The 15,924-nt window shown below is 41.5% G+C and overlaps 1 protein-coding gene across 1 annotated transcript in view; it reads right to left on the bottom strand.

Moving 5' to 3' along the window:
- The window catches only part of STAB2 (stabilin 2), a 78,220-nt gene that overhangs the window by 15,364 nt on the left and 46,932 nt on the right, over positions 1 to 15,924 (bottom strand). The window contains exons 38-54 of the mRNA XM_088521586.1: positions 15,541 to 15,736; positions 14,776 to 14,871; positions 13,727 to 13,772; positions 12,329 to 12,405; positions 10,662 to 10,787; positions 10,058 to 10,131; positions 8,288 to 8,359; positions 6,410 to 6,529; positions 5,365 to 5,412; positions 4,814 to 4,897; positions 4,564 to 4,710; positions 4,039 to 4,170; positions 3,582 to 3,641; positions 2,830 to 3,006; positions 2,662 to 2,751; positions 1,693 to 1,839; positions 545 to 601 (exon numbers count right to left, since the gene is read on the bottom strand). Coding sequence (XP_088377712.1) covers positions 545 to 601; positions 1,693 to 1,839; positions 2,662 to 2,751; positions 2,830 to 3,006; positions 3,582 to 3,641; positions 4,039 to 4,170; positions 4,564 to 4,710; positions 4,814 to 4,897; positions 5,365 to 5,412; positions 6,410 to 6,529; positions 8,288 to 8,359; positions 10,058 to 10,131; positions 10,662 to 10,787; positions 12,329 to 12,405; positions 13,727 to 13,772; positions 14,776 to 14,871; positions 15,541 to 15,736 — 1,749 coding nt within the window. The remainder of the gene's footprint in view (positions 1 to 544; positions 602 to 1,692; positions 1,840 to 2,661; positions 2,752 to 2,829; positions 3,007 to 3,581; positions 3,642 to 4,038; positions 4,171 to 4,563; positions 4,711 to 4,813; positions 4,898 to 5,364; positions 5,413 to 6,409; positions 6,530 to 8,287; positions 8,360 to 10,057; positions 10,132 to 10,661; positions 10,788 to 12,328; positions 12,406 to 13,726; positions 13,773 to 14,775; positions 14,872 to 15,540; positions 15,737 to 15,924) is intronic.

Genomic DNA, 15,924 nt, shown 5'->3' with positions numbered 1-15,924 from the left:
ACTTGTTACTTTCTCTGCTTGCGGACCAGTCTGTAGAATTACAACAACTAATTTCAAAGCTAATTTTATTGTTGGAATGAGTATGGATACTGGCAATACCTGGAGCTGCCCAAGGCTTTTATCTCAAGGATCCTAGGATATCTCAAGCATGCCTATGATCTAATGTCAGTGAAAAATTGCTTGAGGCATCGACAGATGCTGTGAGTGGTCAGAATTTCTCTGATGTGTGAAAAGTGCAGATATGAGACCATCGCCACCTTCTTTAGTGCTTCTTCATGAGCACCGTTAATGAAGATGGAGGGGCTGCTCCAAAGTCAGCTGGAGCACCGGCTGCAGTGGATGCGGCCAGAGCATCTGACAAGACTCCCCCAGCACCAGGATGTGTGCGCTCACCAAGGGAAAGCTTTGGCACAGAGGTTTTATGGTTACTTTTAACTGTGTGGTTTCGTTGTTCAGAGTTTCTTTTTCTCTGTGAAAGAAACTTTTTCTAGTTTATGAGTATGTGAAGTACAGACACCTTAAATGAAAGATTTTAACAAATTACCTTTGCTTTTGTCCCTGGAGGGCACTTAGAATTACTGAAACAGCTAACGCAATACCCCTGTTGTAGAAAATGGAGAAAAGACAAATAAACTTGTATTAATGGTAACAAAAGGTTATTTGAAATGGCCAAGAGCGTGTGTTTTACGTGGGTAAATATAAGCAGAAAAGAAGGTGGACTTAGTACTCCTAATACAGATTATAAGAACTTTGAAGAATGAGTAAATGACAAATAGTTGCATTGATTTAAAGAAGTGAAATGTAGGAAATGAAAATAGCATGAGAATAAAAGCTCTCTTAGAAGAAATTTGCTGCCAGTTTAACAATTAGGGAAAGGGGATGGTGAACAGTCTGCAAACAAGTATTGACATATGCCAAATTGGATTTGAAAGTCTAATTTGGAAAACTGGAAAAGAGTTAATTCTCAGGAAAAGTTGACCAGATGTTTAGAAATAATAGCTATTTCACTTTATTTAACAAACCATGAGACAAAATGAATTGCAGAAAGCTTCCTCCTTATTCTGGGTACCACTATGCTGATACTGCGTGGATGCCTTGTGTGTATTGTGAGTGTTTTCAAATCTTCCTATTTACAGGAGACACATAGGAAATTTCCTCCATACTGAAAATGCATATTCAGGTGCTTTAAAACATATTTCTGTAAAAGCACATATGCGAAACATCAAACACCTGGCTGAAGATCTAGGCAGTTGCTGTTTGGTGTCCTAAATGCTTTGTATAGCTGGGATAGTAATGCTCTTCCTTTTAGTCTTTATGACCAAACATATGAGGCCAATATGCATTATTCAAAAGCAGACTGGAAAAACTCATGCTTACATTGTAAAGTACTGTTCTGGCCTGGGGAAAAAATGTTGAAATCTGGTCAGAACTAGCTAAGTTGCTCGTAGAAGGAGATTACTTTCCCGCTATGTTCCTCGGGTTATCCCTGTGCATCTTTCAGGCATGCATTTATTTTTAACCTGTGCTTTAGCCAATCAGGCAAATATGAAACAGCAATTGAAGGCAGCCTGAGGTGACAGGACTTGATCTCTGTAGTCCCGAAGCTGTTGTGGGTCTTGTCTCTGATTTTTGTAAGGACAGGGCTTGGCCCACAGGTTGTGGCTTCACCAGGGGAAACAAATCTAGACTGACCAGCACATCCACAGTGATAAAGCTGTCGCAGCGGCCCCCCAGGCTGGGGTCCATCAGCAGGCAGTCGATGCCGTATGCGATACCCCCATCGAATTCCAGCTGCCGCTGCACTATCTTGCACTTCCTGTCATTCAGGAAAAGGTCACCCTGGAAGATGGGACAAGAGAGGCAAGGTGTAACAAATCAAGAGTCAGTTTTCCCTGAGGTCAGACCAAATCTAGATCTTGGATGGGAATTAGGAACAATTCTCCCTCTGTGTGTAAGCTCCCAATGCAAAATAACTTTGATAAGATAGATAACTTTGGTGGCTGCAGGGGCTGAAAATCAATTTAGAGACCTTTTTTTTGCCCTGCAGCTCAGGGTCCTATAACATCATAGATAGCCAATTCCTTTCTTCTCCTAATGAATGTAGAGCACACTTGTGCTTTGTCTGTAGGTATGTCTGTATTATTATGTGTATTTTAGTTTGGGCTCATTTTCAGAGGTGGATGCCAGTCAGAGAATGTGAGGGTTATGATCCACACAGAAAAACACGCTGCTGTTTTGGCTTAACAGATTGCATGCACACCTACATGCTAGCGTGCAAGTACTTCCAAATGAGAGCTCATGTGCAAATACTGCATTCCTGAGGTTTCTCAACCAAATTCATCTTATGGCTTTGCATTGTGTATTTCATTGAAAGAAAAGTTCGAAAGTGCTGGTCTTTGTCTTTTGCAGTAACTCCTGAGAGTTACTTTGAACAAATCTCACAGGAGAGAAAATGATGTCTCCAAAAAGTCTTATTTGTCCACTTAGCCTGCTGAATTCTTTTGGGTGACTGACCTGGATTTGGGAAATGTTAGCATGGACTTGCAAAGACCAAATAATTCTGGGGGCATTGGCATCTTCTGCATATGCGCTGTGGAGTCTGTCTGAGTAGATACTCTTGAAGGGGCTAGGGTTAAATATGATGACATGGCAAACACTTACACTATCCCTGTTATCTCCACAGCTGATGCTGAGGTTGGAGCCCTGCACGGTTTTCAGTACGCTGTAGAGAGGGAGCTGGTAGGCTAACACCTGGGAAGAGAACAGGAGATGTGCATTTGGTCTTGTCTTAGCCTTGGTGATGCATCTACAAAAATTCAAAAGCTTTACCTTGGCATCTCGGACGATGTGGAATTTGAGGTACTGCACCAGTTTGTCTGTATTGGACTTTTTGAACAGGAAGTCCTGTTGCTCCTGTGGGAGGCCTCTGATAGCTGCATCTGTGGGCCAGAAGAGCGTGACGGGTGTGTGAAGGGGATCGCTGATCAGACCGAGCAAGTTGTTGTTCTGTAGCACAGGCAAAGGAAAAAAAGAGGGGGAGAGGGGAGTAAAAAAGGAGGGGTGGAACTAACTGTCCCTCTAAAATGATGCTGATCCTAAGGGATCGATGCCTATTTTAATGGGGGTTCAGTGGCTGGGATGTTATAGTGACAAACGCCCTGATGGCTTCCTTGGTCAATGGTGTCCAAGTGCTGTTTTTAAAAACCAGATGCTTGAGTTGAGCTGCCAAAGTTCAGTTACATGGCCCACTTCTCAAAAGTGTTTTGGTACACAGGACTGGCCACTAAAAATCATGCTGCAGGCCTAGCTTTGGGCTTGAGAAGTTGTGGTTGGGTCAGATCTTGGCCACATAGTCTTGGCATCCAGTAGGTCAGAGCTGAGCCAGGAGAGAAGAGTTAATGGCAGATCTGCTTCATGTCCATTCTAGTGGGACAGGGACTGCATGAAGACCAGGTTTGTCACATACCTTGTTGCAAGCCCTCTGAAACTATTGAGTCAGTGATGCTGTGTGCCAAGTCTGAGCTTTCATCTAAAATGTGTTTAAACCCTGTGTCCAGTGGTTGCCGATTTATTGTTCTTACCTCTAGCAAGTTGCTGAACAGGATGTATCCATGTTTGGCTGCAACCATTTTGAGGCTTTCCTGCAAAGAAATAAATATGCAGTAGATTTATCCAAATACATTATATGGGCATTTAAAAAACAACGTATTAGCTTGCTTTTCCAAGTCGCTGCTATGAAATCAAAGCCACTGTAAAAGCCCTGTGTGGAAGTCCTCTTATACTGTTCTTAGTATAAATATAATTATTGAATGAATTCTTGAATTTTAAATATACTGGCATTTATTCAGCAATATCTAATTATGATTGCTATTATGTTTTATAGCAACACTGCTCTGTCTGTTATATATATGTGCTACATGTATCTACCTGTATCAGTAAACGTGGAAAAGCACCCAAGACAAGAGTGGTGCAGCCTGCACTACTTCCTGAAATGTGGCTTTCAGAAAGCATGTGTAAAAGAAAGAAAGCTGTACTTACCTTCTTAGTGCCTGGGGGAAATTCCTGGATCTGTGTTGGGACCAGAATTTCATTTATGATATGGATCACGCCATTTGTGCCAACGGCATCACTGGATATAATTTTAGCTTTATTGTTCAAATACACAGAATTCTGAAAGGTAACAAAATTATTTTTTGTGAGTGAAACTGATACCAAATTTCTTTGACATGATAAACTCACTGCTCTTTGCAACAGGTTGTAGCCTCAGTTTTAATAAATTACCCTCTGTCCGTTCAAACTCTGGTCATGCTTATAAAGCTGCAGTCAGAGGATAAAATAACTCATATGTAAGCAGGGCTCATGCAACTACAGTCTTAGCATAGAAGATATGAAGTGCTGAATTATTCAGCTGAATAAGCAATCCTTTTTAAAATTCTATTGTACTTTTTTCTTTTTTTTTTTTTTATCAAGAGAAGGGGATTATTTAAAAAAAGCTGATTTTAAAAAAGCTAAAAGACAGCAGACAGCGTTATTCTGATTGCCACCTCTTCATTTCTCTGTTACCTGAGAATAGCTGATCTGTATAGGGTCCCCCTGGAGAGAAGTGACATTTGAAATTGTTGTCAGGTCATTATACAACAGACTGGCACAAGCCACCACGTGGTACCGAAGGACTTGAGCCATTGTTCCCCGGGCAAGCCAGTCTTTAACCTGCAACACAAAGTGGAGGAGTTGCAAAGCACACAAGCAAGGCATCTCAATCCAAACGCTTGTGGATGGCTCGTAGAAAGCCTGCGGCCACTTCCTTACTTACCCGGGGGTCAGTGTTTAATATATCTGTGCGAGGTACAAATAGAGTGAAAGGGCCAGGGCCTGCAATATCCCTGATAGACAAGGCCTGGAAAATTCAAGAAAGAAAGCAATGATTAGTTACTAATACAAATATCACCCAGTGAACAGACCAAGCCTGGGGTAGCCTGTCAAATGACCCTAAAGGACTTGAAGTTGTGTTTGCAGCCCTAATACTGCTGCACGATCAATTTATTTCCCTGAAATGTGAGAGTGAGAGAAACACTCTCCTTCTGGGTGGACTTTCTTTCTTAAGCTTATCTATCACTACTCTATGCAGATAGAAGATTTTTCTATTTGTTCTTTCAACTTAGAAGACAAATCTTCATTTTCTGTACAATAATAAGCAAGAGAAGAAAGTTCTTGGTCAGTAATAAGCACAGGAAAGGTGAAGAGGGCTATTCCCTCATGGGCATTAAGTTGAAGGATGCTGAATCTCTGCCCATTTGCCATCATGCCCTAATGAGAAAATAAAACAACCAACACCCCAAAACCCCTTCCTTAAGGTTTTCTTACCTCTAGGTGAAAATAAAACCTAGATGTTTTGAAGTCCCTGAGAAGTTCCTGCAATCAAGAACAAGACTTTGTAACAGTGCTGCAAATCCAGAGTAATGAATGTGGAATAAAAACGCAGCGCTTGGAAAAGGGGGAAGTTTCATGATGGGGATTTTTTGCCTAGAACAAAAGCTATCCATCTAAAAGCTATTCATCTGCACTGTTCCTATTGTTCTTTCCTTACCTTGCTCTATCAAAGTTCAGCCTGCTTTGAAGTCTAAAAATATCAGTTTTAACTCTATAGTATTGCTTTCATAACAATTATCCATCACTTTAGTTTTTATTTTCCTCTTGAAGATATGTTTTTGTTAAGAAGATACCATGAAACAAACCCATAACTGGACTGTCAGTACTGGAAGTTTGAAGCTGTTACAGGAAAATGCATTTTTCTATTTTTGTATACCAAAGATATTGTAATGGAAAATCATATTAGGAAAGTATTTTTAAAAATCTGGATGCCAAGTACTTTTAAAGGGTCTGATTTTTGAAGCAAAATACAAGGATAATGTGAAAATCAAATTTTGAATATGTTTCAACTTTAAGTTGCTAATTTTGTTGTCACTGTAAATCATCCAGTACTACACTTTCCAGTGTTGTTTCTGTTTCATAGTTTTGTTGTATAGTGCCAGTTGGTGTTGTATGAAAGACCATATGCACATTCTTTCCTTTTATACTTGGATCAGTATACCTCTGTGAATGCAGTATCTAGTATAAACTAGCTTTTCTTGAACATGACCCTGAGCAACATTATCTAACTGTGAAGATGGCTTTACCTTGAGCAGGATGTTGGATAAACTACCTCCAGGAGTCCCCTCTAAATAAATTATTTCCCGATGGTTAGGGGCATTTTGCAATTTCCTGTAATCTTGGATAGATATTACTGCAAATTGTGGGATAGATATGCTGATTTCTCAAAGACAGAATTGGCATGTTTCAACAAAACACTACTGTATTAAATAACTATCTGAATAACAATCACGGACAGTAAACACATGTAATGTTTTACCTGGAAAATATTGCCTCGGCACTTAAATCCATCTCCAACGTAGTTACGTCTGCAGGTGCAGGTCCTTTCTGTCAGCTCAGTGTCATTACAGATGGCAAATTCACTGCAGCCTCCATTATTCTTGTAAGATCAAAATGAGAAACCATGGGAAACCAAGAAAAAATGAGAAACCATCATTTTCTCTGTATATGCTTGTTTCCTGGTGTCCCTTCAGCAACCAGTGATTGCTGGGATCCTTTATCACAGGCAACAGGTGAGAACAAAAGCTCCTTTTGGAGTTACCAGTGGGGTCTGGCTTGACAGGCTATAATCAGTCCTAGCCATAAGTAGTGGGTTTGCATTTACTGGCTATTTATGCACCTAGGTCTATGTGGATTGCTGGCAATTTTGAGCTTCTGATCTCTCAGTGGCACTTTCAAAACCACCTTTTTTAATGGTGTAAGCAGCCAGGTGGAGAGGCTGGAACAGAAAGCAGCAGCTCATAATTTTGAGCTTTCTTGCCTCCACCTTCTGTCTTTAGTGCTCTTGCTCTTCCTTCTCTGCCACCTTTTAAGGTTAGAGAAAGTCTATTGGCAGCCCAGGCTGGTAGGGTGAAAGTTACTGTTTCTGTGCTCAGAGAACACACAAAGGTGAGTATTATTATATTAAAATGATTTATTTTTTCTCCTCAAGAAAGGTTTTCATTTCTTTCTCCCTGTCCAGCTCTGTGTTCTTTGCTGTGGGTAACCTTCCTCTGTGCCTCAGCTTGCAATGCAGCTCTAGGTGCTGCGTGCTCTAGGTGTCCCTGCTTGAGCATTAGGGGTGATCGAGGGGGACTAGGTGATCTCTAGAGGTCCCTTCCAGCCTCAACCGTCCTGTGAGTCTGAAGCTATCCTGTATATGTGCACAAGGATACGTTGGCAAACTCCCCAGAGAGCAGCCTGTGCGCAGCCGTAGGGGCCATGAGATTCCTGTCTTCATTTGCTTAGTGGGAGCGTTGCCCCAGATGAGCATGTAGGCTGGGGCCGCTGGCAAAAACATGTACTCCAGGGATTCTAGAAGCGCTAAGGCCCCATGGGAATTCGTTGCCCAGGGAATGAGTTTCATTAGTAACGACCTGGCAATGTTAGGACTTGATACTGTGATTTGACCATAAGTAGTTCAGACAGAGAGGGGATGTATATGCTGACAGCTGATCGTGTATTTCTTTTGGGATGCCAAATCACAAGCATGGACTAACCCCCTGCCCCACATCTAATACTGTCATTACATTGAGTTTTCTCTTGGTTATCAAACTCCTGACTTCTATAACAGCTGGAACCGGCCCCTGAGAGTCAATAACCTGAAACTTTTTTTTTTGCATTACTACAATGTGTAATAGATAACACTTCTCATCTGCTTTATCCTTTGAATCAGGCTCTGTAATTGCATCCTGTCAAAACCCTGTCTTATCAAAACCCTCTGCATTTCTTCTCATATTAACTAAAATGCTGGTAAGCCCCCTAGGTCCTAAACTCAAATGTAGATAATAGCATTTTATATGAATTCTAGCAACGACAAAAAAATCTGACAAGACATGACTTAAATTTAACTACTACAGACAAGTGTATTTCTCTCTAGATTTGATCTGAAGTTGTTGATTTTCTGACTAAGTGATGAGTCAGAGTCCTGGCTTGTATTGCATCCAGGCTGTGACTAGGAAAAGCCCTGATTGCATGCTCGGTTTCTAGAGTAGTGACAGCACTAAAGTATATACTGAACTAAAAGTGGGCCTAGCTAATTTTTTCATTCTGCATGTAGAGGGTATAATCTTCATACATGTGTTCTGAATGCATGCCAAACCCCAAAATGTAATGGTTATATTAAGAGTTTAAATGCTTTCCTTAAAATGATTCTTACCTGTGAACACAGACTGATATATGTGCATTTTTTGCCATCTCCAGAATATCCCTTCAAGCAATTACAGGTTGCCTGTAAAGTGAAAATAAGAAATGTTTATACATGAAAAGGCAACAGTTTCCAACAGGCTCTGTCCGCTCTTCCCCTGCCTCCCCATGTCACTCTCTCCCTCCTCCGCCCCAGCTGTTCTGGTTATTTGAAATTATCCCTTCCACCTGTTACTCTTCTTGTATAACTGTCTAAAAGCCTAAATTGTTTCCCTGGCTTCATTCTCATTGGTTCATATTACTCTCCCCCACGTTTTTTTTTTTTAATGTTGAAATATCTCTATAAACTCCTCTATAAAACACAGCTGGGTCCTGATGTTGCTATTCAGCTTCCCATTCAGTGGCAATAAGCTCAATGCTTATGTTATGATTACTCTTTTTTTGTACCTGCCAGTTATCACGCTATGAAAAACACACAGCTACAAAGACATTTTTGAACTTTTCCTCCTCTTCAATTCACTGCTTAATGGGGCTCAGATTTAAATTCACATTTAATATGTAGAAGATGAAATTTTTGGAGGAGATTTCAGCAGCAGAAACAAAAACTGCCAGGCAGTACAACAGTGATGTTTCATAAATTTGGATGACTCAAACTCCTTGAGAAAGCACAAGTGTTTCTAGGCAATACAGTGCTGGGATTTTATGAGGGAGGTTATTACTGCTCTCACGTTAGCTGTTTTCCCATGGTAAGGGAAGTATACATAATGATGCCGTAGCTACTATTTCTATCATCAATAACCATGTTGGGGAGTGAATAACCATGGCTCATCTGGTCCATATGGACAAGAAAGGAGTAAGCAGCTCTGCACTCCCACCAGAAATGTGCTGTCACATCACAGGGATAATAAATCAGTGTGAGCAGCAAGAGGGGACAAGGATTATGCCTTCCCCTCTCTTTCCCCTGGGCAACAGGGGAAAGGCAGGAATTGCTTTTGGACTCCTGCTCTGTTTTTTGCATTGCTCCTGTAGAAATGTTGGTGTGCAGTCCCCGAGGACTTGTCCCCTGCCAAAATGAAACTACAGGATTACAGTCTTGACAATAGTCAATATGAAACTAGAGGGCTGAAAATAAGTGCTGCAATCAAGGAGTTTGGCTTCTCTAGGAACTGTTATAAAAATAGAAACAGTAATCTGTGCAATGTGATTGCCTGGGCCAATTTTTCTCTTCTTCCCCTGAAGTCTGTTTTTATCTCTGTTTCTTTGGAGAGTATATGGAGTTTCTTCACAATAGTCACAGAATGTTGAAGGAGTGAATGACTATGAGAATTAAGATTCAGCCTATTTTCTCTCTTTGTGTTTACATTTGAGAAATGCTGGAAAAAGGGCTGGTTGAAAATGGGATTTTTCTGCAAACAGTGTCTATAACAATAAAGGAAACCTAATTTGGTAATATTTTAAACTGTCAGGTTTTCACATGAAAGTCTCTAGCAGGAGAAAAGCACTTTTTGATTTGGTTTGAAACATCAGAACATGGTTTGACTCTACATTTTCAGATTTTTTCTATCAATACACTTTTTTTCTCCTTCCCAGGTCTGTGTCCCTGTTTCCTCCTCAGATCTCCTTCCCACTCCCTCTCCCTCCCACTCCTTTTTTTCCATTTCAGAATTTTTGTTGTTGCAAAACCCAGTTTTCTATTTAGAAGAAAAATCAGATAAAGAAATTCTTTTACCCAACTGGAAATGATCAGTCCAATTCTATTCATTTGCATTGATGGAGTACTCACTTGATTGGGTCCAATTTGGGTGCATTCCGCATTTCTATCACAGCCACCATTGTTCTCTAGACAAGGGTTGATTTCTTTATAAAATAGAAACAGTAGCAAAAAGAGTGACTTATGAATCTCCCTTCCTGACTTTTGAGAAGTCAGGTGTACCAGGCATGCAGATCATGAGAACTATGAATCAGTGAAACTGTTTTAGCTACTTGATACCTCAGTCTAGGTCTTGTAGTTGCCTTGGTAAAGACTAAAACACTGTAGTCAGCGTTTTTAGAAGGATACATGGGGATGTACCAGACAATGGGGATGTTCAAGGTATGGTACCAGACCCTCTCATTCTGTGGTGGTCAGAAGAAAATGGGTGTTTTGCACTTACTGATTGAACTGTGTCTGCTGCGAGGCAGGTCTGCCTTATTAGCTTTGGTGTTAGGCTGTACTGCTAGAGGTGCAGTTTGTCAGGCCTTATCTACCACATAGTGTTGTAGGCAAGAGGGCTGTTAGGCCTTTGGCATCGGGGGAAACCACAAGCCTGGGTCTTGGATGGATCTTCTATCTACAACACTGCTGTGACTCCCCTCCTTGTGACGTACAAGAGGGTATGAATGCTCACCGATGCAGACTATGCCATCTCCGGTGTACCCAGCCTTGCAAACGCAGACTCTGTTTCCAGGTGTTGTTTTTCTACAATCTGCTTTGGCAGAACAGCCACCATTGTTGGTCTCACAAGCATCAATAGCTGAATAGTGACAAAAATTTGAATTAAACCAGTGAGCTTTATTGGCTTTCTTTTCAGATTGAGTCTCTCTGCCTTTTAAAGGGATGTGCCGACATTTGCTGAACAAAGAGCCTTTCTGATTTAAGAACCTGTAGATGTCATTAGTGCTACATATTTATTTCTTGCTGATTAGAAGACACAAGTGTGGAAAATAAGAATTCATTCAGGACTGGCTATCAGCAATCTCCCATCTTCCCATTCCCCACATTCTAACTGGAGCAATAGAGTCCTTCACGTTCTTCATGAGGTGAGAGGAGTGTCTGGAGCTTTCCCTTAGTTTGCCCCTTTCTGCAAACAGATCAAATGGCCTTCACTTGCAAGAGGTCTGAAATCTAATCCCACTCAGCTCTCCTGTGACAAAACATCCCATTTGGATGAGGAATGAAACAAAAGAGAGAAGCAAAGCCATACGGGTCTCTGAAATACTGGTTCTGCAGTCCTTGCGTTCTCAAACACATTCTGCCATTTATACAATTCCAGATGAGTCAGAGGCTTGCAAATTGACCTTGCTCAATTACCCAGAGAACAGGATAGGAGCCTTGTCTGACCTGCATTAATTAAACCAGATCAAACACAGCTTTTCTTTCTTTCTTTCCTTTTTTTTTTTTTTTTTTTTTTTTTTTTTCCCTCTTCAAATGACCTCACAGTCCTGTTTCAGCAGCTGGAACATCTAGACTGAGGAGATTACTTGTCCTGTAATCTTTCTTGCACAAGAGTCATTTGGTACAGTGGAATAAGTGTGAATGCAGAGGCACCATAAGAAGTCTATGTCACCCAGGACTTTCTGCACGTGGGCTTTTCCCACCAGTAGATTAAACTGTTTCTTAGCTTAATTTGTACCAAAAGGGAAAAACAAGGCAGTCAGGATAAGGAGTGTTTAGATCTTGTATTAGCTAGCCGTTGTTATTAGACAAATATGCTTCTATTCCGAAGAGCATTAGTATTTTAATCAGCTAAGGATTAGGCAAAGTGACTATAAAAATTAATTACTCACTGCAGCAGGGAGTTTACTTTGTAAATCTGGATACCTTGTACTCTCAGAAGAACACCTAGGATAAGCTGCTACTGCCCCTTTCTGAGGTTTGTGGTCTAAAGAAGTTGATCTTCTCATCCCAGAAATCTGTGCAAGTTCAGAAAGCTGACACTATAATAGGACTATATAGATTCCAATAGCCAGAAGTGCTCTTGGACCCTGTCTTTGCTGGAAACAGAAAAATACAAAATCCAAGCATCACTGCTCTACAGAAAATGGGGTCTAGGCTGTGTATGCTTTCTTCCCTATTCTCTGATCTCCCTTAGCATACAGAATTCTTTGCAGCCTGGAGATTGAGTACTTTGTTTGCTATGAACCTGCACCTGTTGCACTCTTTATTTTGAGCAATCTGGCAGCAATTCCTGTTTAACTCCTGTATGGGGAAGTGCTCATCTCTCTTCCCCCTCCCTGTGACTGCAGAGTACTTCAAGCACATTCTTTCCCAAGGTAGGAAACAAAGTCCTCTTGCCTGTACAGAACGTCCCGTTGCCCTTGAACCCAGCCGCACACTTGCAGGAGGCGGTGCCATTCGGTAGAAGAAGGCAGCTGGAGAGGCGAAAGGAGGGAAATTGTGTAAGGGACAAAAAGTATCATGTCTCTGGTACAGTCCTCATTGTGCATTGTTCTGAAGGCAATGCGGCATAGAAATAGGGAGGTATTTAATCTTGTGGTGTGATGCAGTTGTAACTATTAAAATGAACATAAATTGAACTTTCAGAATGCATTTTACATGGTTTAAGTATAAAAAATATGCTTCGGGCATCAAAGTGTCTTATCTTCTCATAGAACATGAGAAACTGTGTGCCTGCTTCAACAAAAGCTGTGCAGAGAACACTCTTTGTGCACATGTGTAATTTGGTGAGGAACACAGAACAGAAGTCCAGAAATAGTGGCCAGACTTTTGGGTGCCCCAGGTAAAAAGCTGGTTTCTGGAAAGCTGGGCTCTCTTCATGCAGCTGTGGATTTACTGCCTCATTAACACTGGTCAATGCAGGGACTGCTCCCTGCTATTATGGCAATGCCACAAAATATCAAATACAGTCCCATTCTTCCCCTGCCTGTCATGCCCGTGCCCAGTCCCTGTATGTACAGGAATACAGCGTGAATGAGTAACAACCTGCTTTCACTGTCACTATTGCACTGCAGTAAATGGCTGAATTGGGGGTAACTTGAAAATTGGCTTCAGTCTCACTGTATCTGTTCTGGACAGCAGAGTTTTTTTTGTTCTTGTTTTCGTACACTTTGATGTGAAGAGAGGAAGGAGGGATGTTTCTGCTTTTGGTGTACTCCCTTCTCCTGACTTTTTTTTTTCTAGTTATGTTTGGGATGACGGTGGGGGAAGCAGGGCAGATAAAACCCACTTTGGGAACCCACCTCTGTGACCAGCCTTGCCCTGTCCGTTCATTCCTTTTAGCCCTGCACACTCAGGCAAAGCTGAAGGCGCCAGCTGCCCCAGCGGGCTGTGGTCTTGCACTGGCTTTGCCCATGCCTGAGCCCTGGAAAGACTGGCCTGCTGGTACTAGGGGCAAACCAGGGTGTGCATGGTGGCAGCAGGGCTTGGGGAGACAGCTTCAATGGTGCAAGGCACAGACTGCACCGTTCCTCGCTACGGCGGCAGGAGCAGCAATCCCTGTTCTCTAAGGGATTGTGTTTCTGTCTCCTGGTGTTTCTGTCTCTACCTGGCTCCTACTGCCCTGTTCCTAATGCAGGAATGTCCAGATACTTTCACTGCCCTTATGCTTGGGGCAAAATATTTCAGTGTTATCTGTGCTGTGGAGAATCTTGCTGAAGAGTAAAACCGCTCTTTCCCTTGCAAAGGATCCCCTTTCCCTTCCCGTTCCTCCAAACGAGTGGATTTCATACATACTTAGCACTGGTGTGGCATGAAGTGTTACACGCATCATCTTTGATTTCTGCAACACAAAAACAAAACAATGCAAGGATCAGAGCCTTTTGGGTCAACATACTTCTAGTTTTCCACTTTCTTTCTACCATCATGCAGCACTAGAGCTTCTTGCTCTCCAATTAGAGAATCTCACTCTCCAGAGGAAGACAGCCCTCCCTTTGGCTAAATGACTCTGTGAATACAAATCATTGGGTACCATTTAAATTCTGTTGTGAGGAAGAAGCATGCCAACGTAGTACCAGGAAAGCATTTCAACTTTTGTTATTCATCTTTATTCTGGTAGAATTTTGCGTGTGCGGATTAATTATATAAACTTAGATTTTTAAAAACTGAATGCTGCTCAGATCCCATTGAAGTTCCAACCATGGAAATGACAAAGTTCTTTTCAGTACTGTTTTTCTCTGAGCAAATTAAAAGAAGATATCAAATATTACTGTTAGCGTGTCTATAAAATTAAAGTTTATCATTAATGTATGATATTAATACTATTTATACAAAATAATTGGTTTTGAAATATGTTTTAAGTGTATTTTATATGATAACATAATTTAATCAGTTATAGCAACCATATAAAATCAACACTAACTGATTTACTTGGCATTTTTTATTGTATTAATGAGAATATAAATGAATACCCAATGTTGTATAGCTAAACCAACTTACTGAAACACTTGAGAGGCTTTTGATCAAAATATACGAGGCAACCCTGCTCTGTAAAATATACACTCTTAACAAATGAGATATTCTTGGGGGCAGGATGTGGCACATCTAGATAATTAGCTAAGTAATAAGCATTTAAAGCTTGTTGGCTTCCTATTAGTATGATGGTCAATTCCTTGAGTATACAAATGTTTTGCCCTTATTTCTTTGTGTGGAGGCACACAAATACATCTGCTGGATAGCTGGTAGTCCTTGTGGACCTTCTGCATTAGGATCTGGTCATGGCTGCAGTTCCAGTATTTCCTGGAATGCTCCTTTCCTTCCCTAGAGAAAGGAGACGGGACACTCACCGCTTTCACAGGTCACTCCTCTCCAACCGACGTCACATTCGCAGGTGCCATCCCCATCAATCCCGCTGTTACATTTTCCATGGACACAAGCGCACACTGAGGAGAGGAGGGGAGGAAATCACTCGCACTACACAGGATAAGTGTGTGCACAGCAAGTCATGGTGATATAAAATGGCCCAAGGGTATTCTGCTAGATGTGCTCTAAACTGGTTGAAAAAAAAATTGTGCTTGTGCCTCTTGTTGTCTTCTTACAGAACAAATCTAAATTCAAAAACTTATCTTGCTTCTCTTTCCAAATAAAAGAACTGACACCTGTATTTTAATATGAAAATATTAGTGAAAAGAGCAGTATTAAAGAGGACTACTCACATCAAATACTGTTCCAAGGCTGTAATACACAAGAATAGCAAGATGTAAACAAGATGTTCTCTGAACAAGGGATTTTAGAGAAAACACCATACTGGGGTGGAGAATTAATGACTAGCCTGTTACTCTGAGAAAGGTGTAGCTATCTAGGGTGTAGAATGGACAAATTTAGAAGAACTAAAGGAAAAGTTTATGCTTCTCCCCCAGAGTATTAAAAAAGTAATTTCCCCAAGTCACCTGGAAAGTTGAGGGAAATCATTTTATTTTTAAACCAGAACTTTTGCTAACCATGCTAACTTAATTTTACCTCTTGCAATACTGGGCATTTTCCTTAAAGCCTCAGCTACCCCTAGTGACGAGACTAGCCAGGTGTTTGTGTGGCTCGGCGGCGCTCCGTACCTTGATCGCAGTTGCGGCCGTATTTGCCTTCGACGCAGCTTTCACAGGCTGTGCCAACAAATCCCTCTCCGCATTCGCACGTGCCTGTGCCATTGATGCCATCCACGCAGACGCCATTCCCGAAGCAGGCATTCCCTGCTTTCCCAGGACAGGGCTGGCACTGCTGCCCAAAGAAACCCGCACAGCACTCCCTTGTCTGAAAGCAAAGAAACACCATCCCGAAGGTCATAATCAGAGGAGCGGAGGCCCCTGTCTATCCAAGTGTGCCAGAAAGTCCTTGAACAATTCCTTGAGCATGAGATGTGGTCTCTTGAGCACAGAGGAACCAGGGGTCTGCCTTTTTGCAGGCCTTCAAGAACAGTGTCTACTCCCCCTGGTCTCACT

Source organism: Tinamus guttatus, unplaced genomic scaffold, assembly GCF_059628265.1.
Source record: "Tinamus guttatus ecotype Peru unplaced genomic scaffold, ASM5962826v1 Tinamus_guttatus_pri_ptg000125l, whole genome shotgun sequence".
Taxonomy (NCBI): Eukaryota; Metazoa; Chordata; class Aves; order Tinamiformes; family Tinamidae; genus Tinamus; species Tinamus guttatus.
The sequence above is the reverse complement of the archived record's forward strand: the minus strand, read 5'-3'. Positions and strand labels throughout refer to the sequence as shown.